The 25,681-nt window shown below is 48.5% G+C and overlaps 2 protein-coding genes across 7 annotated transcripts; one reads left to right on the forward strand and one right to left on the reverse strand.

The window, feature by feature from the left end:
* Window positions 1–16,196: 16,196 nt before the first annotated feature.
* On the reverse strand, window positions 16,197–19,220 carry slc25a47a (solute carrier family 25 member 47a). Of its 6 annotated transcripts, none has more exons than XM_040160712.2 (6): window positions 18,668–19,220; window positions 18,341–18,384; window positions 18,187–18,258; window positions 17,847–18,026; window positions 17,389–17,671; window positions 16,197–17,278 (listed from the first exon to the last, which is right to left on the reverse strand). In XM_040160712.2, the coding sequence occupies exons 1-6, from the start codon at window positions 18,702–18,704 to the stop codon at window positions 16,974–16,976; spliced, it is 921 nt and encodes a 306-aa protein (XP_040016646.2). In that variant the 5' UTR covers window positions 18,705–19,220; the 3' UTR covers window positions 16,197–16,973. The 6 variants fall into 6 exon arrangements, with proteins under 6 accessions (XP_040016646.2, XP_077949756.1, XP_077949757.1 ...); XM_078093630.1 differs by having other exon boundaries at window positions 18,177–18,258; XM_078093631.1 differs by having other exon boundaries at window positions 18,341–18,506.
* slc25a29 (solute carrier family 25 member 29) lies at window positions 19,215–24,137 on the forward strand. Its single transcript, XM_040160715.2, has 4 exons — window positions 19,215–19,686; window positions 20,951–20,994; window positions 21,310–21,393; window positions 21,837–24,137. The coding sequence occupies exons 1-4, from the start codon at window positions 19,659–19,661 to the stop codon at window positions 22,566–22,568; spliced, it is 888 nt and encodes a 295-aa protein (XP_040016649.1). The 5' UTR covers window positions 19,215–19,658; the 3' UTR covers window positions 22,569–24,137.
* Window positions 24,138–25,681: the final 1,544 nt, after the last annotated feature.

Consider the following 25,681-nt stretch of genomic DNA (forward strand, 5'->3'; position numbering starts at 1 on the left):
CAGCCTCGGCCGTTTGGCCCTGAAAAAGGAATAATCTGTCGTATTGATGAAGATGGGGACCCTTGCTGGGGTTTATCAGTCGGGCCTCTTTGCCCTCTCCAGGCAGAAGCGCGTCGGCCGAGATCTGATGAGGTGACGCCGCGAACGAGTATCCTCAAATGTCACCGCACAGCAGATTCCCCGCTAATCACGGCAATGCGATTTGGATTTGGACAGGAATTTCCCATCCCCCCCCCCCCCCCCCCGCCCCCCTACCGGCACCATTTACAACGCCATGCACTACTTTGTACTACGCCGTGGTGCTTCGTCTGGCAGTCTGTGATTCATGGAGAGCCCGTTCTCCCACACACACCTTGCATGTGCTCAGAAAAGCTGCGAGGGCGTGATTTCTTTCTATCGGGCTCATTCGGGCGTTCAAACCCAGCGATGGAAACGCCTTCGAGGAATACACAGACTTTTGACCACCTTGACCTGATCAACTGTCTCCCACAATGAGTCAACGCGAGTCTTTGTCTCCGGACACGATGGAACGCGGCCAAGAAAACAGTTCAAACTTGCACAACTGAAACAAACGATGAGTCAGCCGCGCCGACTGCGTTTACTTAGGGTTTACCGTCGCCTAAGGCAAGAAAACCGACTTCTCACCAAACAGCCGCGTAGCCGAGTTCACTGAGAAAATAATTCACGTTCATTCTTATTTTTGACATTTTACAAGCGTTCGATTGTTTCTTTTTGACGGTGGAAAGACAATGGTCAAAACACACTTTACTACCTTTATTGTTCGTCGGGTAAATATGGAGCTGCAGCCAGCAACGAACTAGCTTAGCTTAGCCACGATCCTGGAGGTAGCAGATAGTCAAGCCCAGTCAGCGGTTACAAAAACAGATTAGGGGTTGACAGACAATAAAGAAAGTGAATAAATAGTTTGACCCTGAGCCTCGCCTGCAGATCACGGTGTTGATGTCCTGGAAGGATTTCCGATGGATCCGGCACACTTGCGAGCGTTTTTTTTTTTTTTTGTCAATGTGTTTTCAATGACCGGCCGGTTGTAGGTTCATATTTACTGTACAAACTGGAGAGTGACGGCCTATCGATGTTCTCGTGTAACTCGTGGCGTGTTTCCTAACATGTCAGCTCAACCTACGAGCGGCGTCCTGATATCTGTCAGGGAGCGTGCAAGAATATGTAATGGAACACCTGAAAGCCCCTTAACCTGCCAGTTAACAACATCAAGTGAAAACCTTTGCCCTTTTTAAAGCTGATAGGACTTTGCTTAAGGAGGCGAGCCGAGCAAATAACCCGGGGAGCTCTTTGTCGTGTCCTGGTGAGCTGTCCTCCGTCACGTGACCTGTAGCTGCATGACGGGTCATATCTCACACGCAGTTTAGGCTGAGCGTCTCTGGAATGTGCCTTTTTCCTTTGGTAAACAGCAGGGTTTATATGGCATTAGGGTAGTGATACAGCTTATCAGTGGGTTCTTTCTTAACGAAAAGAAATCCCGTTCTTCATGCGAGACACAAACCATTGCATTTTATTTAAAACTCAACACACACTCAATGTCTTGTGATTTTACTAAACATTTTATTTGACAGTATACATAAACTAGGTTGTGTCAGTTAGTTAAGTGATGGTTATGCGTGACTAAGAGGGTGCAAGGCGATCGTACACCTGCTGCCACGTGTGTGGAAAAACTACTGGAAGTGTAAAAAAAGTCATCATCGGCTTTAAGCACATTTGAGACATTTGAAGTTTATGAGAGAGAAGAGTTCTCCATCTGCTTATTATCGCATCCAAGCAAAAGCAAACTATAATTATGCTACAAATACTCCAAAAATACGACGTTGCCTCCAGGTTGAGTCACATCCCAAAATTTTTTATAAATAAATGAAAATGAGATTCTGTTATCTGACTGAATCTGATATAAAATGCCTTTGTTAAGAAAAGAGTGGAGCAACTGGTTTCCCCAAAACAACAAACACAAGAGAAAATGTCCAGAACAGAACAATAAAAACCTTGTACCCGTCCCACCGAACCTCGGCACAACGGCTCCTCTGGCGGATTATTTTATAATCCAGTGGATTAGCACGAAATAGAAATTAGATCTGGTATGAAGGGACTTTAAACATCACGGCAGAGCAGAGAACTTGAGGTACTCGAGGGCGGCAGCAACGTTTAGGAACAAGGGCAGAAACGTGGCGTCATTTTCCTCTCAACGTTGGTCTGACAACACAAGGATCGGCACGCCTCACGCAGCAGCGCCGCCCAACCGGTACATTCTGTTCTGGGTTCGCAATAGCGAGGTCGCGTAAGGTCACTCAAGAACACCGTTGCACCTTTTCGCTCCCTTCAGTGTTTATGTCTCACCGTGTAGAACATCAGACATATTACGTAAATATGCACAGGGGGCCTCCCCCCCCCCCCCCTCCCCAACCCCCTCCTCCCCCGGCTATTTCTGGGTTGACACATTATCAGGGGGAGTAGAGTCGAGAGTCAAAGGCTTCACTGGTCTCCTGCTCGAACGAAATGTTCCGTGGAAAACACGCCGGCTTTACTAAAAATAATAATGTTATTATTGATTAGAATAAAAGTAGGAAGCCTAAAGCAACAAACCCTCACGGTGTTTGGTGTAGTTTATATGTCATCGATGTAGTGTGAGCGGTGGAGGGAGTACGCGGTCCACCGTCAGGGGACGGGAGGTCCAGGTGTGCCAGGAGGAGACTGGACCTCATCACGGAGCGGCTACAGGAGGACGAGCACGGGAGATTATCTGTGGTTCTTTGGTTCTTATTAAAGACTTACATGTTGAATTTATGGGCCTGGTTGATGTGAAATACTGTTCTTGCAGTATTTACTTATGTCACAGACACAGGTCTGATTTAAAGACCAGACGTTTTATGAACGATTTATTGGTAATTAGCGATTCATACAACTTAAAATGTCAGGATTTTCATTTTCTCCTCTGTAACAAATTGGATTTCACCTTTATTTTAGTCCCTTCCTGCATTCATCCACTATTTACTTTATTCCGTCTGCACTTTGACCAGACTTGTTTTGAGGGACACGCTGTACTATTCTGTTCACATTGTACAAACCGAAAGTCACCTGCCAGTGTTAATTAACACTGCGGCGTGCCCGTTGTGCCCCCCGCAGGGCACCATCGTCCACTGCCCCTCCAGATGTTCTCCGCCAGATGTGAGGAGGAGGGCTGGATGCCGGGCGGCTTCAGTTGGCGTCCAGCCGCCGGGGGTGTTTGTCCTGCGGCTGCTATGGCGCTATGCCTCTCCTCTGTTACGGAACATGGTTTTGAAATTCATTTTTCACAGGAACTTCAACCGCACAAAGGCAGAGAATAAGAGGGAGTGGTTCTAAAAAAGAATTCTAACTACACTGTCGCCACCCGGCGCGCACATACTCAAGTTTTCCTGCAAAACGCCATTGTTCCTCCATCCAAACGCACCACAAGCAGCACAGCTCTCATTTGTTTTCTGTGTTGGGAACATCCTGAATGGATGATCAACAGGAGCGGACGGTATTATGTTAATGGCGGAGGAGTCTGGGAACGGTGTCCGATGAGCGTTCTTGGATCACTTCGGAGCCATCTTTAAAGCTGACAGGATGTTGATGTTGTTCTTTAAAAGCCAAACCCGACCTGACGGGAAACAGAGGCGAGAGAGAGAGAGAGAGAGGGCGAGCGACGGGCAACAAAGGCCTCTGAGCGAGATTTATAACCACGGACGTCACAGTTATGTGACCTGCATCTTTGACCCCCTCCCCGGCGGCGGTGGTCACACCGTGTGCTCAGCCTCCACTGATTTAATCAACATGATGTCATCTCTACTCGCAAAAACAAGATCCACTGTTCAACATCTCCCAGCGTGTGTTCCAGTTAATAAAAAGTGGGTTAGCTTGGGCTGCACGCCGCCTGTCGGTCAATAACTCCACAGGGAACCATGAAAAGAAGAGGAAGGAGAAAAACACGCCGATCGGCTCAACGGGGACTAATCGCCACGTTGGCTGCCCAAACCAAAGCTTCCAAAGCTTCAGGTTTCAAAACCAAAGCTTCCAAACCATCTCCATCAAGGAGCATGATGGGAACAAACGGCCGGTTTTCTGTGTGTTCATGATCTCTTGTATAAACCACACAAATGTTAAACCTCAGGGAGTAGAGAAGACTACATTGTGCGTTTTGCCATCATTCATTTGGCTTTTTTGACATTGTCATCTGTACACGAAGGAACATGATGTTTCACAAGCAATTACAGACGCGTCCCATCTTGTCACACAGCTGTTAATATGTAACAGAAACACAGAAGAAACGAAAAGATAAAGCGAGCACACAGAGCTGTACCTCTATTGGTTTTGTTGCGTTGCCAAAGACATACAACACAATGTGAAACTAGGCCAAAAATAAATAGACATCGGAAGTCGGGTTGCCCCAAATTTCGAGCCGAGGAGCACGACGCATCAATGATTAGCGCGTTAAAGCCGTCTTTGATTCGCTTAAACTAATGACGTCAGGTGAGGAAAACACACGGTCAAGTGGAAGCCACTGTAAGCCTGATCAAGGCGGCAGGAATAGGCCGCGACGCCCCCCCCCCCCCGCTGTGAACGCCGCCAGGATTAGCACCTTAAATAATCCTTCGTAACCGTCATTCTCTCCACGAAGAGGCGGCGTTTGCTCCTGGCAGCAGATGCCGAATGAACGAGGACCGACCCACTGACGCCACGTGGCCTGGATGTATTTGTGCCCCCCCCCACGGGTCACCGTTTCGATGGAAAGAATCTCATGGTGACCTCCGGGCGAGGCGACGGTCCCTTCTCGGAACGGTTGTGACTTTCCGTCCCCCCCCGATTGAACACCCCGCATGTAGGAGGAGGCCCTCTGGGATGTTCGCCCGATTCGCCCGGGTGGAGACGGAGAAACCGGAGTGGGCCTCGTAGTGTTATCGCCTAAGCATTAGCGGCTCAACCGCACCACGGCGGGGGGGGAGTCACGTGTCATGGCGTCCCCGTGGAAACGCGGCACCAAAGCCGGCTTTAGTTACCACCGATCTGGTGAACAATGTGGAATCAGACGGATGCGTTTCAGAGGATGAGGCAACGCGCAGTTCATCCGAGGTGAAGCCCTTTTACCGGAGGCCACGGTGTGGAGTGTGTTGCCCGTCGGTGACCTGGATTTCCCCTTGAAATCCGGCCAACTCGCCGAGTGCCGTGACAAACGCTACGTGACCCAGAACCCGGATCTGTTTACGCCTCAGTTGTGCTTTTCCCAGCTGTCGCAAGTGTTTCGATTCGTCCGAGCGCGTAAGGGACCTCATGTTCTACTGATTCCTCTGATTAGTTCCCCTTTCGAGACTCGTCATCTGTCTACGTGTGCGTTTCCTGAACTCCGCCCCCCATCAACGAGTACATCCTGTATCTGTTGGGTTTTACGCAACCTTTTATCAACCAGTCATTCGAAATCATCTGAAGTATCTCCCTTCGCTATCGGCATGACGTGTCACCCGAGTCTGAAGTGCAGTGAAGTGTTTTTTTTTTTTTGCCTAATATTTACAATTGTCGATTACTAGGAAATGTTGTTGATTAGCGACTCAACAGAGAGGAGTAGAATCATCGCCATCAGCAGGGTGCCGGTTGGCTGTGTAGAGGACACAAAGTCTGTCACACCCTTTCATTTCAACACACGGTCGAGTGGAAAAGCATCTTGTTAATCTCTCAGTGTGATCCGGTTTCCAATGCCAGGCCAAGCCTGAGTGTATTGATCCCCCCCCCTCCTGGAACGGGATGATTGAAACTGGTGCTTTGCTTGTTTAGCCGGTTCGACACAAGGTGACACGTGGTGACCGTTGATGCTGAACACTGCGCGGCGTCCCGGCTGAATAACGCGTGGAACAAAGGTCCCGTGAGCTGAGGGGAAAACTGCCCGGGTCACACGTGCGGTAAAGGTAGCGCGGCTCACATCTGCGCCGCTGTGTCTTTACTTCAGAGAGGGTCGCATCGATGGTCGCCGAGGGTCATTGGTATCCGGATGCAAAGGGATCGTAACGCGTTCCCCCGAACTGAATGTCACGGCCTCAAACTGCACAGACGTCTGTTACTGGGTTGAGTTCCTCCACGCTGAGCTGGACTCTCCATTAATAGTTGTTCAGTTACTGCGACAAAGTGGTTAACGGCCGTTGGTTAATCCTGCACGATCATTTCGTGCAGAGTACGTGCTGCAGCTCTTTCTGCCCCCCCCCCCCCCGTCCTCCCTCCCCTCCCGCTCCTGTCGCTTCCGTCCGCCGGTCACATGCTCCCTTTCTTTGCCTTTCCGGTTTTATAGTATTTTTCTGGGAGGATTTCACATTTCACTGCTTCTGGCACAACAATTCACACGTCATTAAAATGTGCGGTGGTCTCGTATACGAAACGAGGACATGCCCTCAAAAACACACTCCGTCGTCTGTTGTCGCCCCGTGGACACTCCGCCCACTGGCCGCAGTGTTTGGACCCCAAGAATGGACCCTGTGAGCCGACTGTGGGGACATGACCCCTATGTTGACTGTTTTGTTGTTGATAAACAATGTACCTGAAGCGACCGGGGGAAAGCACAAATAAAAACTGCAGACTGACGCCCTGTGATGTAATACGGACAAATATTGGCACGTTGGTTCACCGGTTGCAGAAAACAAGATAAGAGTTGAATGAAAGAACCACAGATTGAAATGTTCGGGAGTCGATGATCTGACCTTTTTCTCCAGGAAAGCGTTGGTTTTTTTTAAAACCTGCTTCTGTATAAACGTCTTATTTCTATCTGATAGAAATACCACACGTGCTATTAATAAAAACATTTTTCATTGAGATTCAAGATTCCATTAAAACGGCCCTTCCAAAGGCTAATGAATGCACTCTTTGGGTAATATAAACTCTACTGTATTTACTGCCACTTACACTGGATACAAACTGCACTTAATTTAATCTTCCCACAATGTAACTTCTAAATGGACGTAATGCGAAGGCTTAACGCTAGAACACCTCTCTCCGCACGAAGAGAACTTTTACGAGAGTCTGCCATACGTTATGGTTGCCAGTGAAGGGTTTATGTGCACATAAGGCTTTTCCAGTAAAATCTCCTATGTGGAAAGCATAGATTCTAAGGCTTTACGGGGTTCTATGGAGCGCTTTCACTTGGCAAGCGAGGTCTCTTCTGTTCCCGAGAGCTAAACACAAGTTGCACAAAAAAATGTTGCCTGTTAGTAAAAAACGCAACCGTCGGTTATTTCTATTTCTAGTTAATTGTTGATGCATACATCTAAATAAATATCAAATCATTTACAGATGTCAAAGGAAACGCGAGGAGCTCCAGGCCTCCATTGATAGTCGCTGGTCTGCTCAGTGAATCCGACCTCATGGTTCCATTCAAAGGCTTTGAACTGACACAGCTTTATTGTTTTGCAAACCCGGTGGGCCGAAGCAGACACGCGGATACAATTCACGACTCGTGCATTCAGATTCACCGCCATCACCGGCGGATGCATTCCGATGCTCCGTTGTTACGTTGTGCGAATACTAAGACAATCGACGATCCAGTTCTTATCTTTATGAATCCGTGTGGCTGAAATGGGAATGTCGGTTTCCCAGGAAAGCAGATATGTTGGAGTTCAACCAGACGATCACACTTTTGTTGCTGTTCAAACATTTCAGGACACTCCTCACATATTTCAGCGAGTGCTGCTGTTGTCATGAGCGCTTCAAAAGCCTTTCAGTCTACTTCCTCCCTCCGACGCTCTTATGAGCTCCAACGCTTCTCTCTTCTGACGTCTTCTGTGAAGTCAAACAGCCACAGAAAACCCCGAAATATGAAGGATTTCGTTTCGCAAACTGGTGTCATCACATGTCCCGATTTAAACTTTGTAAATGCAACGTGCCACTTCACACTCAATAAGTGAAGCGTGTCCATAAAATGAAGCTATAAATCTCTGCACTGTCAGCTGCACTGACAGATTTTCCAAAAGACGTGTTTGAACGGAGCTCAGGCGTCTCGTTTGTTTTACTGCCTGTGAAGTTCTCCTCCCTTACGCGACTTTGTGTCGATCGTCTCCTGGAGAAGGAAACGAAGAAGGCCTGTTTGCGGGCAGCTTTTGGCCCCCGTCCGGTCAAACGCTCGGCCCGGGGTCGAATCAGGTCACCGAGCGGGTCTAATGCATGAGAGGGGGCGGAACTTCCAAAACAAATTTAATTTAATTAGAGTCAATAAACGTTGCCGTTTTGTATTTTCTCGCGCCAAAACGGAATGCTGGTGACAATTAGGAATAATAAGGGCCCTCGGTTTGTTCTCACGTCCCGGCGAGGGGTGAAACCGTAGGAATTGTTCAGTGGGGCAGAGAAGCATTTGTTGACTGGCAAACAGTTTCGATTCGATGCAGCTTCTCGCCGTGTTTATCACTTCAGTAAACACAAGTTCATGGTCTCAAGTCAACAAAGCATCGTCTTTATTTAGTAAAAGATGGTCCCATTTAGGGCGAGTATGAACGCAAAACATGCTTCAGACAGCTGCGAGAGCCGTGGCTATGACATGAACGTTCATCACTGTAATGCATGAATGACCTAAAGGTCAAAAGGACGACTAAACTCGTACAGGACATAAAAGACATGTCTACACATTGAATGGCCACTTCTGTCAGTACGCCTGTACAACCTGCTGCAATTGGATACGACAACTCACAAAGTTTTAGTTGACATTGTCCAAATGTTTATTGTGAATATTAGAAATGTATCTGAGCTGCGATGCAGTCCAACACAATGTCATCATGGAATGAACACTTGACTGACTGTGTAAGAACAAAGAGATTGTTCTTGGATGGCGTGGGATTTTACAGGTCATAATGGTGCCAAACCCTCATCACACACACACACACACACACACACACTCCCATTTATTTCCGGTTAAGTGAGAAAAATGCATCGACGCATGCCAAATCTACGGTAGAGCAACCTCTGCTTTCTAATCTGGTTGTTTTAGGTCAACTTCTTAGAAGGCGTGCATGCAAATGTAGCCCGACGCATCCGGGGCAATGAGACCGACACTGAGAATGACCTTCCGTCTGTGCAACAGTTGATGCGTTTAAGTGAAAACAAATGAAAGCAACTCCTTTCTGTCCTTTTTGTCTGCACCGTGGGTTTTCTGCCAGGCTTTACGCAACCGTAAAGATTATGCCTTTACAAGCTGCGAGGTTCCGTTCCAATAACAAAGATAAAGGGAAGAAAACCACGAGCGGTGTTGTTGTTTGGGAATGTCACGATGACGCAGAGCAGCACCGTGTTCCCGGTCGTGCTCACATCGAGTCCTGCTATTTTATCACCGCGATGCTCCGACTCCAACACAACAAGCTCGTTAATATCTGACAGCGAAGCTTCGATGCAGCTCCAGTGGTCTGAACCCCAGCGTGCGACTGTGAACCATTGTTCTGCAGGGACACGTGCTTTGCGTCACAGCTGCCGTTGAAAAGAACTCCTCGAGAAATGTCGGGCACAGGCTGCGACTTGGAGTGTCGGGCTCGCGTCCAATTCTCCCCTTTTGTCGAAATGAGGCCTTTCTTCGCAGGAACCAATCTGTTCACCCGGGAGGTTAGATGGCAATCTGGAGCTGTGTGACACGTTATGTACACACGCAGTTCCATCTAAACGCAAGTCTCTCCACCTGACTGGCTGACGTCGATCACCCTCTGAAACGGATGCAGAAGGCGCGCCGTTTGGACGCGGACCGCCACAGAAACGGCTTTCGCAGTGGTCATCCCCTCAAACACGACTTCCGGTCACAGGCAGACTCCCACGTGGCTCGTCGTTGTCGGCCCAGCACAGGGATTTATTCATTTCGGCTGCAGGTTTGGTGACTTTCGGTGGTTGAGCGTACCGTTACGTGCGTGTGGAGAAAGAGCGCTGTCCTTAGCGGCTGTTATCGTGAGCACAACTGCCCCCTCGGTACAGAGTTCAAGGGTCAACGCAGGTATGTTAAAGGTTCTCTCCGCTCCAAAAGTGGGTTATGCTTGTTGTTGATGGCACGTAGTGAGCAGATCCGAGGGTTTGACCTCAGGGTACTGTTTACTAATGAACCTGCTGTTGTTCACCTCAAATGTCCCTTCAAATCCGCCACATGGAAGCAGGATTTGCTTCTACTTAAGCCAATCGAGTGTAGACGTTTGACACTAAAAGGATTTGCACGTTTCTTGTGGAGTGGTGGAAAAAAAAAATGTTACAGAGGAAACCGTCAATCTCTAAAATGTCATTTGCGGCCCTTCTTTTAGTTTGAAGGCCAGCTGGACCACAAGACACACAAGAGATCAAAGGTCTTATTTATAACCATAACCAAGCATTATCTATCCCCACAGGAATGTCACCCATTGACCGCTCCAATTCTCATCCTCCTTATGTCCAATTCAGTGCTTCATGAGCCTTAAGAACGTGTGTTTTGAGTGCAATAAAAAAAGCATTTGCTTCATTTCAAGTATCGAATTGATTTGAGGGGTTGAAGGACGAACGTGGCATAACTGCACACAGCTTTCCTCACACGATAAAATAAGGATCTCTGGTGCACAGTCAAGTTTTATTCTGTTTCTTCTAAAGCTTAAAAACGTCCCCCGATCGCCAAACACAAGAAACAACAACGCGAGAAGCTGACCAGCAGCCGGGGCGGGTTCAAACCGCTCGACCAAAACCGTCAATGTGCCTCGGTGTCCTCAGAAATGGAACACACAAAATCAGTGCTGACTGGCTTCTCAGTCTCCAGAGGGGTAGATTATAATTCTAACCAGAACACCATTCACCATTCTGAGGTGGCCCGACAACAGAGAAGCCGTGGGAATGCGCGGCCACATAAAGACCCGGCTGAGGCGGCGGCCGCTGCGAGAGACGTTCCATTGAGGCCGAGAATGGACGCATTTTCAAGACGACGTGACGCACTCTGTGATTAACCGGACTCGGGGGGGGCTTTGGTTTTCGACGCTGAGTGGAGGTTGGCGTCGAGCGGCAGTTTGAGGCCGAGCCGGTTCGGCAAACGAAAGGTCTTCGGTCCCCTAATGCGGCCTTTCCGAAAGGACACAGCGCCTCTTTGTCGAGGAGCCCAGTGTCCCCCCCCCCTGAGGCCGGCTGGGACTCCGGGGGGTTCACGAGAGGGCAGCGAGCCGCCCGTGTGCCCGCACACCTCCAAACCTCACATCGTTTCAAAGAAATATTCACAGAAATAAAAGAAGGGATTTGATCGATGACATGCTGTTAGTTGAAGGGTTCGCTGTCATCAGAAGGAGGGCTGATCCGTGTCAACGGCACGCTCGCTTCAGACATTCACCGCCGTCAAAGGAGGGATTAGAACGTCCACACGCGACGTTTCCTTTCGTAAATATTGCCCACACTTTTCCTGAGCTCATTTCACCCCAGACAAAGTGCACCGTGTACATTTTCGGTGCCCTTTGGTCGGCCTTGCCTGGACCCTATAGAGCGGCGACCAGTGCACCTGTCCCGGTTTAACCCCCTGCAGGGGGATTGTTTGCCCCATGGATGTCACAACAGTGTTCTGCTGTGATCCAATCAAAACACGATTCGATTAATCAGATTAATCCTGTGAAACACTTAAACCTCAAAACGCTAATTTACGATTTTTAGAATTATTCCACTGCGTGCAAAAGAAATTTCAAAATCCGTTTTGCAAACATTTCCATGGTGCACGAATATTGTTTTCCATTCCTCTTGTTTTACCAGAGCCAAAGTCTTCATGTCCATAGAGGCCCATTATTTTATTGCACAAGCAGAAGAATCGAAGCTCGCTGAGGACTAAGAAAAAAAAACAATAAATGAATCTTACTGCAACCCAGTCGACGGCAAATGTCACGTTCCAACCACTATGACGAGAGATAAGTCCTAACACGCTGACATGTGTGGGTATTTGTGAAGAATCACTAACCGAGGCCGTAACTATCTTCAATCAAACGTGACAGGCTTTTCCTCAGCTGGATGTTGCATTGGAAGTGCTCCTCGGTGCTATTTGTACAGGAATGAAATACTGCAGCAAGGATACGTTTGCTGCAGGGAGTTGCGATGTTCCGATGCGACGGATTGCCAAATAGAAGGAACGTTGTTCGGCTCCTTTTATAAAAAATGTGCAAACGCTCATTTTAAAAATTTGGACTCGGATGCACACGAGCGCGTCGTCCCGCCGTGCCGAACAGGCTCTTTCCCCGCCTGCTAACTGCGTTATCTCTTTCTACGCACCGTGCTGAAGCGTTTTATGGGTTCGATCCTGGTCGCCTGTTATTGCTCCCGTAAACAAAGGCCGGAGAAATCCGCGTTACTGATCAGCGCCTGGATGTCAGGCCTTGCGTCAATCCCCGCCGGCTCCGTTCATGCTGTTAAATGACTTGTGAAAGGAGATGTGTTCTCCGCATGGGTCGTGTGGGGACCCGGGTCAGAGCGTTCTGTTCTCAGTGCTAAACTTTTCCCCCCTTCGAGCTCTTCCTGGCCTCCGCTGGACCCGATTAGGCACATGGGAGAAGCCAGGCTCCAGAAATGTCCTGTCAGGTGCGGGAAACGAAACCACCAGGGGGTGTTTAGGGAGATGATGGTTTGGGTAAAAGAGAAATGGAGCAAGTGGAGGAGAATGCGAAAGCTCTTATCTCGTGATCCCCTGACTAACATTATTTCCCACTTTCATTTCGGTTATTGACTGAGGACACGTCGCTCCGCTCCTGACGCAGGATCTCCCTTTTACACATTTCCGTGTGCGATCCTTATCAATTGTTGCCCTACTTGAACCCTCTCTGCTACTCTGCACAGCCAATTGGCCGCTTCCCTTGCCTGCCTGCCTGCCTGCCTGCCTGCCTGCCTGCCTGCCGCCTGCCTGCCTGCCATCTGTCATCTCGTACACCAGATCAAATGACATCCGACGGAAACAGATTGACACAAACTGAACAAGAGGATTACACGTCACCCTCCCTGGACGGAGGCTCGGCCCTCGCTGCACAGACGCGTATCGAACTAGAACGCCTTGCTGATCCAATTGACCCTAAGTGACCGTTGGGGTGAACCCATCTCACGGCTGTATTTTACTCAACCAGTCCGATTTGCCACAAACCAGACTAATTCTTTCCAGAAAATCTGGTGATATGTTCTTGTACTGCATGATGTGAACAGATATGTCGGCCCAACTACACCCGAGAGCAACAATGTTCAAAGCAAAGACCTCTTAATACATAATACATGAGAACCATGCTGGCGGGGGGGTCTTTTCTAGAACGCATTGCACTTGTTTGGATTATGAGACGGTGACAAAAGTCAACGGAGAGTTGAAGGAATGTGCAAGTTCAAAGTTCAAACCCACAGAAACCGTATTTCCTGCACGTGTCATGCAGTGAGCGTGCACAGGATGTCTCGCAGAGACCTGGCTCGGTGCCGCCGTGTCACTGGTTTGGTGATTACATGTTACCGGGGGGAGAAGTAGGTGTTGTATTGATTCGCGTAGGTCAAAACGGGAGCCGGGTGATGGGGGATATTCCTGCTGGAGGGAATATGCGAATCCTCATTACGGGTGTTTACTGCCCCATCTCTGTAATTAGTGGAGGTCTGAGGAATTTATGGTGGACTTATGGATCCGCTGAGTTGCTTATTATGGTTTCCCAGCACCTCATACAACACGAAAGACCCTTCTTCTGCAAACCATGGAGAGCGATAGGAGAACTTGGCTGAATTATTTTGACGCTAAACCACAAGCTAACCCTCCACATTGTGTGGCTTGCTGAAAGTTCCCACATCAAAACATCCGTTTTACACATTTTGAATCCAATTTTCGTTATTTGCGTAGGTAAAATCAGGTGGTTTTATTGCTTGGAGGTCGGATTTGAACCGACTTCCGCTGGATACAAACACAAACAAATTGACATCAGGGTTCCTCTTTCCGTTTGCCACAGCGCCCCCCCCCCCACTCATCCACCTGCACCATCACCTCTCACGCTTCACCTCCACTTGCTCCTCGACGGTCAGAACGACGGCTCGTTTCTCCTTCGTCTCTCTCCTCGGATACGAAAAGGTTTTTTCCTCCATTCAGATTCCCTTCGGCTCGGTTTGTTATTCGGTTGGTTAGTGTGTTTTGCATCATCTCGCACATTGTGTTCTTTTATTCAAACCCCCACATGTCCTCCTTGCCACTGATCTGTCTCTGTCCGGTTCACTCCCTTCCTCTCCTTCTAGCACGCTCGCTGTCTCCCGTCCATCGCGTGTTCTCCCACTCGACGCCGTCCGAGGCTGCAGACCCAGAGCCTGCAAATTTACCCAGCAGCACACGTCACCATCAGGGGAGCGCAGAGCTCCCAAAATAGCCCCAACAGCAATTGGTGAGCAGGGGCCCAAGTGGTAGTTACCGAGGACCCATTCTGACAACCTCACGGGGACGTTTAATACGTCTCCCTGCTGGTTGGCTCATCCTCCGTATGTGTATTTCCTTCCCGTCCTAGAAAGACTGTCGAAATTCACATTATTTGGAATGAATTAGATGACGTGATGCCAGAAAATAGACCGGAGTTCATGTGCTGTGACACATTTACAGGACACGAGAATCCCACTGATTTATAAAACGCCTCCAGCTTGTTCGGAAGTGGATTAACAATCAGCCGCAGGATCTTGTGTCGCTTTTATTTCCTCCCTCGGGGCATCTTTCGTGAGCCAATACAGTAAGATGAAACAAATATGTTAATAGTTGACTGAAATGATCTGTGACAAGGTGGCTCTTAACTAGTCATTACTCGACCCAGCAGCCAAAAAATCTCTTAATGACATCTTTAGACGCTTGCATAATTGCAGACTGGTGTTGCACAAGATTAATTAAAGGCAGCTTACAAAGGCATCATTTAGCGGTTTGTTTGTGACACAGTACAGTCATCTATTCCTAGAAATCTAGCAAGTCTCCGAGCGTCGACACGTCTGCTTCTGGAGGCCCGGTGAACAGAAACCCCCCCCCCAAAAAAAGAGCTGAGCCTCAGCAGCAGCAGCAGCAGTGTTGTGGGCTGCAAGGTCACTAAGACCAGCTGAAGTTCTGAACCACGCTGGAGTCCGAAAGGTTTTAATCTGTTGGTGTTGTTTAAAGGGTCGCTCACCCAACGTGACCCACTCCCCCGTTACTATTGAAGCAATGACATCATTACACTGAAGTTCAAGACTCATGACGGAGTTTCAGTAGTTACACACGTGCAGCAGATGTGAACACAAACGCACGTCCCGCGTCGCTTCACACCAGAAGACAAGGGGGGGTTGTGCAGCGATGTGTGTGTGTGCGTGTGTGTGTCTCCCAATCAGCTCTCTCAGTGTTTCCTAGATTCCATTTCAAGTGGTTTGTGCCACAATCGGATCCATGAGTTAAACAGCAGCCGTGTTCAGGTGCTTAATGAGGGAAACAAGAAGCGGCCGCTGTATTCGCGGAGCTTTGGAGGGTCAGATGTCGAGTTTATCCTTCCCTTTGAGATGCTTTCTCCACACACCACTTTCAACAAAATCTGAAAGACAAACTTAAGTTTTCCACTTACCATCTTTGGTGCAGAGGCCAGATTAAAGTAAAGTAGTTCCTCGTGGGAAAACGACACTGGTGCTGCACGGGTGGAATGTGTAGATGCGTGACAGGTTTATTACGGTTTAATCTTGCTGTCATCTTCAGCATCACATTACATTAGAGTGGGTGACATCACATTAGGGAAGTGCCCGTTTTGTGCAGTAGATGGTGGTACAACCCCTCAGAAGCGGTTGGAGGAGTAAGAATCTCCTCTGTCTCCATCATGCGGGACACGTTTCAGCAGCACCTGTCCGGGGGGGTTTGTTGTGAAGCGACTCATTGTTTTGTGTGTATTTGCATGTATTTATTTCTGCGTGGTACCTGAAGGCGTCATGATTACGTGTGTGTATCTGTGTCCCATGTACCCTCGACTGGCACTTCATCATTATGCTTTATATCGTCATACATTTCATGTTGATTAAAAAAAACGGTCCTAGAAAAAAGCTCACTTGCTTTCCGTTTACGGCTGAATTCATAATACAATCATACAAATATGCTAGAATGTAATATTTATCAGGCCTAATGGTGTAAATAAAACCCTCTTGGTGCGATAATGAATTCCCTGTTGTCTAGTGCTTGTTTGTATTTTGTGTTTGTATTTGTCTGCAGAGAACATTACATTCCACACTACATATGTTTTTTTTGTGTATTCCTTTATTGCAGAAGGCACATTATGCATTTTCATGTTGTCGCTGAATGAACCCAAGTGTAAATAATGACCTTAGTTACGGCCTCGTTCCAGGAAGGAATCACTGTGACACACCGAATGAAACGGGACCATAAATTCGTTTTGAAGCAGAGTTCACTGCGCCGTGATATCCTGCAAAAGGGGCCTGATACACAAAGCACAATGTACATTTTGGAAAAGAAACCCTGATTGAGAGAGACCCCCCCCCCCCCCACTCTGAGGAGCCAACCTTCACCTGCAGAACAGCACTCGGTAACAGCACTAGATATGTAGAAGATGTAACGTGAATCAAACAACTGACGGACGCAAGTCGCCTTGATCAGGTTTGTTCATAACAGCAGTAACATTTGTTGTGTGCAATAGCGACACGCACACGCGGTTCACACAGTTCATCTGTGTCTAAAATATGACAATATTATGTGTTACATCATAAATTAAAGTCTGGAAGCTCTTCTCGGGAAAAACGTCTGGTCTTAAGAATGCAGCGAGAATAAGGAAGCAGAAGCTGTAAAAAGTGGGCCTGCGAGGCCCTCTAGTGGTGGACGGTGGGCAGCGCTGCATTATGGGAGCTCCATATAGGACACGCGACACAACCCGGCTAAATGTTAACCCCGATCGCTCTGTGAAGTCACTGCACCCGCCCCTTTTTCCGTCCCAAATGTCTTTGCCCGTTTCCGTGTCCGGACCGGCGGCTCCACTAACAGCAGACGAGTCCCCCCCCTAAACAGGAGGAGGGTCGGCGTGCGCGTCTCCGCCTCGGAGAAGACCGCTGAGCCCCTCGTACGCGACAAACACCACCATGTTGACGGGGAACGCTCGCAACCAGTTGATGCCGAGGCTCTTGAAGAACACGCCGGCGCCGTCCGTCCTCGCCGTGTCCGCGATGCAGTGAAAGAAGCCCTTGTACCTCCTCGTCCCCAGCTCGCCGTCCATCTGCAGGCGAGATTTGATCACGTCCATCGGCGTGCCCAACGTCCAGCCCACCACTCCCGACACGCCGCCGGCCAGCATCACGCCGCTCCAGCCTGAAGTAACGTCGAGAGGGAGAGCAAAGAGTTTGGCCTATTTTAAAAAACGTTACGTGAGGCTTCAGGCGAAGATAGATGCAGAAAACGAGATAATGAGCCTCACTCACTCGGCCTTTTCTTGCCGCTCTCGGTCAGCAATTCACACACCGTGGCGTAGGTCAGGAAGTAGGTGGCGAACGACATGGAGTCCCTCAGCATCAGTGGCAGCGCTCCTCTGTAGAGACCCCTGAAGCCCTCCTCCTGGACAATGCTAAGAAGACAGTGGACTGGACCTCGGTACTTGGGTTTGAAAGTGATGCCTCCTCCTCCTCCTCCTCCTCCTCCTTGCTTCGGCTGCGTCTGACACTGCAGACGCACTTTCACGATGTCGCCCGGCGCCATCACGGATGTCTGTTTGCGGGCAGATGAGGAGGGATGCAAAAAAACTTCAGAAGCAAGACGCCCGAAAAAAACACGGACGGACGGATGAGAAAGGCCCGAGGCTACAGACGTGTCACGGAGACGTCGGTCGCGGGCGGAACGAAACGCGGCATTGGCGCGAAGAAAATAGGGAAGCGTCCGTCACCTGAGCCACTCCCGCCGCCATGCCAGACAGGAAGACATCCAGCTTGCCGCTCGGACCGGAACAAGCTCCGCGCGCCTGACTCAGACACTGCAGGCAGTTCCTGTACGTGCCGAACACCACCGAGGACGTCAGAGTGATGGTGGTCAGGGGCAAGGTCATTCCTTTGAAGAAGCCGTGCACCTGACAGGGGGAGGGGGGGGTAAATGAGAGGCGACAAATGACAAACACACACAGAGAAGTGGCGAACACAAAAGCGTCCCCACATTGTTTATAACTTTTTATATTGTTTATAACTTTCCATGCTCATTCGACGACATTTAAAGAGCACACCTGTTCTTACCCCTTCTTTGGAAAACGTCACAGCCACGCACTGCCATATCCCGGTGAACTGCCTCTGCGTTTGCACCCGGACCTGCGGGAGACAACCGGCGAGACGTGGACGCATGAGATGGGACACTGTGACGACGTCGTGTTCGAGGATCGGGTTGGTGTACCTTCACAGTGTCCAGAGGGTAACCCACTGCCACGCCACACGCTCCTGTGTGCACGCCAGAGGAAAGGCAGCATCAGGGACACAGCATAACACAATGGGATGCGCTTTAAACAGGCCACGTGCAGCTGTCAGGGCGGCGTTGTGCCTTTCTATACAACAGCTGCATCCTACAAAAACAAACATGGCTAGGATGCATTCACGTAATCTCATCTACGTCAGGATAAGGAAACATCTACGTGCATATACGGTTATAGCTCCATGCTAATACAGCGGGCCGGTGTTTACCCGGGCTCATGCTAACTGACAGCTACAACAAGCCGGCTGTTACCTGCAAACGATCCGGACACAAAATCCACGAAATGCATCCTTGTCAGATGGCGACTGACCGAGCGACGCTTTTCAGATTCGAGCCCATTCCTCCCCTCCGGTGCGGAACCGTAACCTTGAAGCGCGGCGACGTTACATCAGTCAGTGGAAGCGGAGGCGCGTAATCCCGCCAGCCAGTCAGGTTCGCCCGATGTTGGTCCCGCCCACCGAAAGCAACCGAGACATGTAACACCGCCGAACGAAGGGTTACGTAATACACGGTTGTACGGTTGTAATTGCTGTTTTAAGATTGTTTCCGGATGTCACATTACAGAACGCCTCGATGTTGCACATCAGTGACTAGCGAGCGTGGACGCGGGGACTTATGAGCTGTGCCCTCGGTGGGTTCGTCGGGTTACTCAATCGTTCACGGCTCTGGAACGGTCCATTCGGAAAGCAAAGTGTCATATGCGCTGTGACGCGTGTCAACACGAGGAGCCCGGCCAATGAGCGACCGCCTGAAGCGGGGCGTTGGCGTCATTCCTTCCCTCCGATTGGATAGAGATGCCGGGAGTTCCCGCCCCCTACTAATAACTTCCTGCGACGGTAGCTTGAGTGCTAGAGGCGGAAAAACCCGTTGACATCGATAACCGAGAGGGCGTACGCGTTGACGGTAGACGCCAGAAGACTAGTGAGGTCTTTAAGAACCGGTAGAATATACGTTAAAAAAAACAAATACAGCTGTCAACATCTGTGCACTGTCAGGGCAGAGGACAGGGCTAACTGAGCTAGCCCGTGCTAGCTAAAATAGAGACTAACGGAAGGTGTCAGTTCACTTAACGTGAGTGCATTAGCGAGATTAACGCAGGCGGCCCGACAGCACAGCGGACGTTTTTGACAAAACGGAACTAAAACCCAACAACGGCGTTGCGTAGAATTGCCTCTCCAGTCGGCGTTAACGTCAAATAACGAGGCATTTAGTCCTTCGGCCGTGGGGGCGTTGAACAGCGACGATGGACTTCGTCGCCGGATGCATCGGAGGTAACGTTACGCTAAGCCTGCGTGTGTTCGTCCCGCTTAGCTTCAGTTCGGACAACGGCGGAGTTGACTCGGTTTAAAAGACGCGACACCGTTCCCTGTCTATGGCGAAGTGCTTCGTTCCCGGCGTCCCCCCCGCTGAGAAGCCCGGGCGTGGAAGCAGCACACCGGTGGTACTTGAGCACTCGGGCTGTGGCGGGCAGAGGACATGACTCGTGAATTGGAATGCGCCCCGCTTCCCTTCACAGACCTTCAGCGCCTTCTGTTCCTGCACAGAGTCCGGCCTGCAGGGCGGCCTAGTTTCTGCTTAGTTTATTTATTATTTAACACCGGCATAGTTTGCTTTTATGCTTAGGCATAAAAAAAGGGGGGCGGGGGGGGTCTCCATCCAGGAGAACAGCGTGACGTAACACCCTCGTGTTGTTTTCCTGTGCTTGGTTCATTCCAATGCGCTGAGGTCAATGACCTTGCTTGTGTTTCTTTTTTACAAATGTGGGCCAAACGCAGGTTCTTAGGACTCGTTAAGCCCTCGTCCCTTGTTTACTTCAGTGACACAGTTGGATCGGTAATCAAGCGCTTATACTCCTCTTGGTTCAGTATTGGCTTAGTCTATAAAAGTAAAAGCATTACATCTGTCAATAATGGAAATACTTGCCACATTAGACAACATTAGACATTATGAATATGATGTTATTAATCTCCTTTTGAAGATATGGTTAATATCTTCTTAGTAATTTCATGTCACAACTTGTTATACTATGATGCAGTACGAAATCCATCAAAAACGGTTATTTCTTATAATAAATTGTCATCCTTGCCGGCAATGATCTAGCACAGCTAGCAGGTATAAATAAACGGTATTGCAAGTGTTGTATTGCGTATTTGTATATGTCACATTGCCTGTAAAAACCTAATAATGTCATTTTAAGGGCATGGAGGAACTTTCTTTTGTTTATGGCTCTTAACTCTTAGTTTGGGGGTCTTTCCAGGAACTGTTGTCAGAAACCCAAGCTGGCTTCAGAACATGGGCACGTGCTGCTAGATTCCAGGTTATGTAACGTTCAAAGGGCTCGACAGCGTATTCTAAAATTACACCGTGCCAGCAGCAAGGGCCTTTTAAAAGGCTTCTCAGATGGGCTGTAAAACAAGTTGAAAAAGGCTGTTTTCCATATTTAAAACAAAAAGAATCAGATAAACTAACATGCATGAACTGTAAGCGTGATGACGACTCTGCAGATGTTCTCACCGTGGTTTCTTTTGTCTCCAGGTGCTGCTGGAGTGTTGGTCGGACATCCATTCGACACAGTTAAGGTGGGAAAAAGTTTTATTTTGAGACACCAAATTTGTTAACAACTCGTATAGACCTTTTTTTTTTTTTTAGGTGTTTCTCTGTTTAAAAAGGACATGCAAAATACCAACAGACCTAAAAATGTGAACTTTTCAATTCGCTGTAAATGTTTTCAACATATGAAACGAATCAAATGTTTTTCATCAATGGCAAAGTCACCGCTGTACTTGAGGTGAGCCGTTGAATCGTCTCCTCGGCGACGGATTGTCGATGTCGGAGGGGAAACCGTTTGTTTTGCCGTGGTTCAAATGACCACTGAAGGATGTCTTCTGTTCCAGGTGAGGCTGCAGGTGCAGAGTATCGACAAGCCTCTGTATCGCGGCACCTATCATTGTTTCCAGTCCATCATTCGGCAGGAGTCGGTACGTGGATTAATTGTTAATATGCATCACGTTACTGTTCCTACTTGACTGTTATGAACCGTATGTGCACTTAACTCGGCTCTTCCTTATGTGAGTGGTTTATTGCCATAAGGGATTTATCTGTAAAGCCTGTTTCTCACGACGACAGTTTAGCCTCAGGCGGGTTCACATGTTTTCATGGCGTCATTAAAAGAAGTGTGCGACTTAACAGCGCATTGTGGCCCAACTCCGCCGTCTGGAGGAGCAGGTTCTTAAATAGCTTTTTTCTGGTAATGGCTACTCTGTTTGTCTTTGTCGGCTCAGTAACCAAAATAAAATGAGATTTATGACCCTGCGTTTTTATCTCTTCAATTAGTTGTGAAACTCCAGGACGAAGAGCCAATTTCTTTACTAAAAGAATGTGTATAGATGCGTTAAAACTTCTCCCCTGACCTCCTCCGCAGGTATTTGGCTTGTACAAAGGCATCGGCTCCCCAATGATGGGCCTCACATTCATCAACGCCATTGTGTTTGGCGTCCAGGGCAACGCCATGCGGATGCTGGCACACGACACCCCCACCAACCAGTTTTTCGCCGGCGCGGCGGCGGGCGCCATCCAGTGCGTCATCTGCTGCCCCATGGAGCTGGCCAAGACCCGCATGCAACTGCAGGGCACCGGAGAGAAGAAGTCCTCCAGGAAGTTGTACAAGAATTCCCTGGACTGCTTGGTGCGCATCTACAACCGGGAGGGTCTGCGGGGGGTCAACCGGGGCATGGTCACCACGCTGATCCGCGAGACGCCCGGCTTCGGGGTGTACTTCCTGTCCTACGACGTGCTGACGCGCGCCCTCGGCTGCGAGCCCAACGACCGCTACATGATCCCCAAGCTGCTGTTCGCCGGCGGCATGGCCGGCATCGCCTCCTGGCTCTCCACCTACCCGGTGGACGTGATCAAGTCGCGGCTGCAGGCGGACGGGGTGGGCGGAGTCCGCCAGTACAGCGGCATCGCCGACTGCGTGCGGCAGAGCGTCAGGCGGGAGGGCTACATGGTGTTCACGCGGGGCCTCACCTCCACGCTGCTGCGGGCCTTCCCCGTCAACGCCGCCACCTTCGCCACCGTCACCCTCATCCTCATATACGCCCGCGGCGTGGAGGAGGGGCCCAAGGACTGCGAGTCGGAACCCTCCGGCCTGTGACGGCCCGGAGAGACGGAAGCGCTCACGCGAACCCTTTTATCGCTCCGGCTGTCTCACTTCACTTGAGAGAGAGAAAAAAAAAAGGATGACATCTCAATTTTTAGTTTTTAAGTCCTTAAGTCTCCGGCTTGCCTCTAAAGACGCAGACTTGTCGAGGGGGGTCTTCCATGATCCCGTCATAAACGTGTTACTGAGGGGGGGGCTAGGTAGTGCACACAGTGTGGAAACATAGTTTGATATCTTCTATCTGTTGACTTGTGCAGTGTTTAACTGCACCTGTGTGACTACGTAGTTCGTTTAGATCATTTTATTTTGAATGTAGATTGGAAACATCCTGCCTTTTTTATATATAATATGTACATAATATAAAATATAGTATGGATACTTTTATTTTGTGAAAGGAAGCGGAAGCACTTGTTTGTACCTGAGCTGAGAAGGAGATGGAATGTAGCATCTGGTGCGTTTAACTTATGCAGCTAAAGTCTAATCCTCACTGGAGTCCATAACCACTGTCAACATAAATGTCCCGGTCTGGCTGTGGGTGGACTGCAAGGCGTGTCCGTGTGTGAAGCGGCGTGCTGGATGGCGTTACGTTTGCTGCTCGCTTCAACCGAACTGTAAACTACTTGCGCAGCGACTACGTTGCTCCATCAGAGGTGGAACATGGTGCTACACGGGCCACTGCGCATTTCGTTTTCTCAATGAAAATAACTGCATATCTAGGATGTCCCCGTTGACTTTGCTCTGTTTGTATCAAACTTGCATATTAATGTGTCTCTGAGACCACTGCACTGGTTGTTAGACGATCCAGCAAGAACCACATTTTTAACCCCAAAAGCACTTCAATAACAACATCTGCTTCAACTGTTTAACTAACTCTATATCAAAAGGTAGAAAGCCAGCACAGGTAACTTCCAAGTTTGGTTACTTATTGAGCAGAAAGAAATCCATTTATTATCCCTGTGAGATATTTTGACGGTTCTGTGTCCTGAAACTTGAAAAATGTGTGTACCCATATAATATTAGATTTAATAATCTACTGATGCTTTCTGCCCTGTCAGATTAAAAAAAAATTATATATATATATATATAATATATTTGATGCCTGAATGTTGAAAATGTAGCTTTAAAGCAATCTGATCTGCGTTCCGTTGCAGGAAATCAAACCGCTACAAAGAATGAAAGAAAGAATGTTGTGACCGGCTGAGGACGTTGAACGTGTCCCAGCTGTGTTCACCCCGGCGGGACGGGGGGGGGACGGGGGGCTCCGTTGTTTAAATTCAAATTGACATGTCATCGAGCTGATGTGAAAGATGCAATATGTACAGGATCTAGTCTTGTTGATGGGAGTGGACTTGATGTAAATATATACATATAATATTATATATATATATTTGTTTATTTCAGTCTAAAGTAGTCGTTTGGTTCCCTGAATGTTTTGAAAGTCAGTTTAATTCAGCTGTCGGAAGAGATTTCAACTGCACACTGGGACGTGATATTTTTGTAACCTGGTTATTTATTTGTCAAGGATCTGTACGAACGGCTCAATAAAAATGGTTCAGCATCTGGCTCCACTTGTGCTGATGAATGCAGCTTTCCACAGAGTCTATTGTTGTAATGGGTCAAAACGGTCTCCATGACTACCGACGGCTGATAACCAGACATCATTTTCTATATTCCGTCTAATCTTATTTTTTGTTTACCGCTACACATTTAGTGGAGATAAAAAAAAAAAAAAAAAAGATTATATCGCACTTATAATCTAAGTTTACTTTGCTCATTCCTGCGTTTGCTGTTATCACAGCATGTGTGTGTGTGTGTGTGTGTGTGTGTGTGTGTGTGTGTGTGTGTGTGTGTGTGTGTGTGTGTGTGTGTGTGTGTGTGTGTGTGTGTGTGTGTGTGTGTGTGTGTGTGTGTGTGTGTGTGTGTGTGTGTGTGTGTGTGTGTGAGACGCTTCACTCGTATCAAACCTTATCAGCTCATGTGTTTGTTCTTCCTAGACAGATTTAGCTTGTTTGAGCCTTGAGCACACGCGTGTGTAATGCATTTCTACACCTGTTATCATTCCTACCACCAGGCGTGCTCTTCTACTTAAATCCCTAACACTTCCCTGCATGAGTTCACTTGTAAGTACCTTTAGTGTGTCAGTAATCAGACGCTTCTGCGTGACAACCCGCGAGGCGGCTTCCTGGTGACTTTAACGTCCAACGAGAGCGTCCGGTGCTGCGCTCACTGCCGTCGTTAAGCTGTAGTCCAGGTAAAGGAACTCTTAACGACAAAACGCCCCATTGAGCCATTCACACTCTGTTTGATGCACCAGGGACAAATCCGTCTTTGTACATCACACTTTGGGTTTAACAGCCACAGGGCGCTTCAGGATCGGACACTGTGCGTGTTGCCATGGAATGAAGATTGCATTTGCAAATAAACGGCCTACTGTGAACCGCTGGCTGTGTTTGAAAAGCTCATCGAGGTGGTAGAGAACAGTGGGAGCAAATAATAAGGAGCAAATACCGTGGCTGCAACCCGAGGGCCACCTGCTGCTGAGCTGCGGAAACTGCAACGCGTTGGTAAAAAATAGAAATATGGAATTGCAGTCGCTGAATTTTTCAATGATTTAACCTTCTGACCTCCACCGACTCGCGTCAGCTCTATTCTATTGGGGTCAAAGGTGCACTAAAGGATGGCATCCAAGATAAAACGGGTATGTTACTGATTTTAGAAAAGACTCTTTTTAAAATAAGCCTTTTTCACGCACATCTGCTATTTGAATATTCTGCTCGCAGACATTTGTCATTTTATCTTCCGAGAACTCCTTAAGAAAGACTCCTCCTGTTGGAAATCCAACTGTTTTTTAAAATGTATTTGTTTAGTTAGAGATCCACGTGGCAAAGAATAAAAGCGGATGTTTCTTGTACCAACGGTGTGTCCCAGCGCTTGTCTTTGTTGGATTTAAATGTGACGTGTAATCTCCAACAGGTCGCTTTACAAAGATTCCCTCTTAATTGAGAGAACATTTTCACTCGTCACTTCGAATCAATCCTTTCATTTGCAAATTAACAAAGGACACCGGACATCACAGCACCCAGCAGTTTCCTGTGTAAAGAGGCCTC

The sequence above is a fragment of the Gasterosteus aculeatus genome, chromosome 18 (assembly GCF_964276395.1).
Source record: "Gasterosteus aculeatus chromosome 18, fGasAcu3.hap1.1, whole genome shotgun sequence".
Classification (NCBI taxonomy): domain Eukaryota; kingdom Metazoa; phylum Chordata; class Actinopteri; order Perciformes; family Gasterosteidae; genus Gasterosteus; species Gasterosteus aculeatus.

What these genes read in the sequence shown, in the direction of transcription:
- slc25a47a (XM_040160710.2), bottom strand. Translation starts at nt 18,704, where the DNA reads ATGCATTTCGTGGATTTTGTGTCCGGATCGTTTGCAG. An exon ending in TGTGTCCGGATCGTTTGCAG is followed by an intron (nt 18,385 to 18,667) that starts GTAACAGCCGGC and finishes GCGTGCACACAG; the next exon opens with GAGCGTGTGGCGTGGCAGTG. An exon ending in TGGCGGCGGGAGTGGCTCAG is followed by an intron (nt 17,672 to 17,846) that starts GTGACGGACGCT and finishes GCCCGCAAACAG; the next exon opens with ACATCCGTGATGGCGCCGGG.
- slc25a29 (XM_040160715.2), top strand. Translation starts at nt 19,659, where the DNA reads ATGGACTTCGTCGCCGGATGCATCGGAG. An exon ending in CGTCGCCGGATGCATCGGAG is followed by an intron (nt 19,687 to 20,950) that starts GTAACGTTACGC and finishes TTTTGTCTCCAG; the next exon opens with GTGCTGCTGGAGTGTTGGTC. An exon ending in ATCCATTCGACACAGTTAAG is followed by an intron (nt 20,995 to 21,309) that starts GTGGGAAAAAGT and finishes CTTCTGTTCCAG; the next exon opens with GTGAGGCTGCAGGTGCAGAG.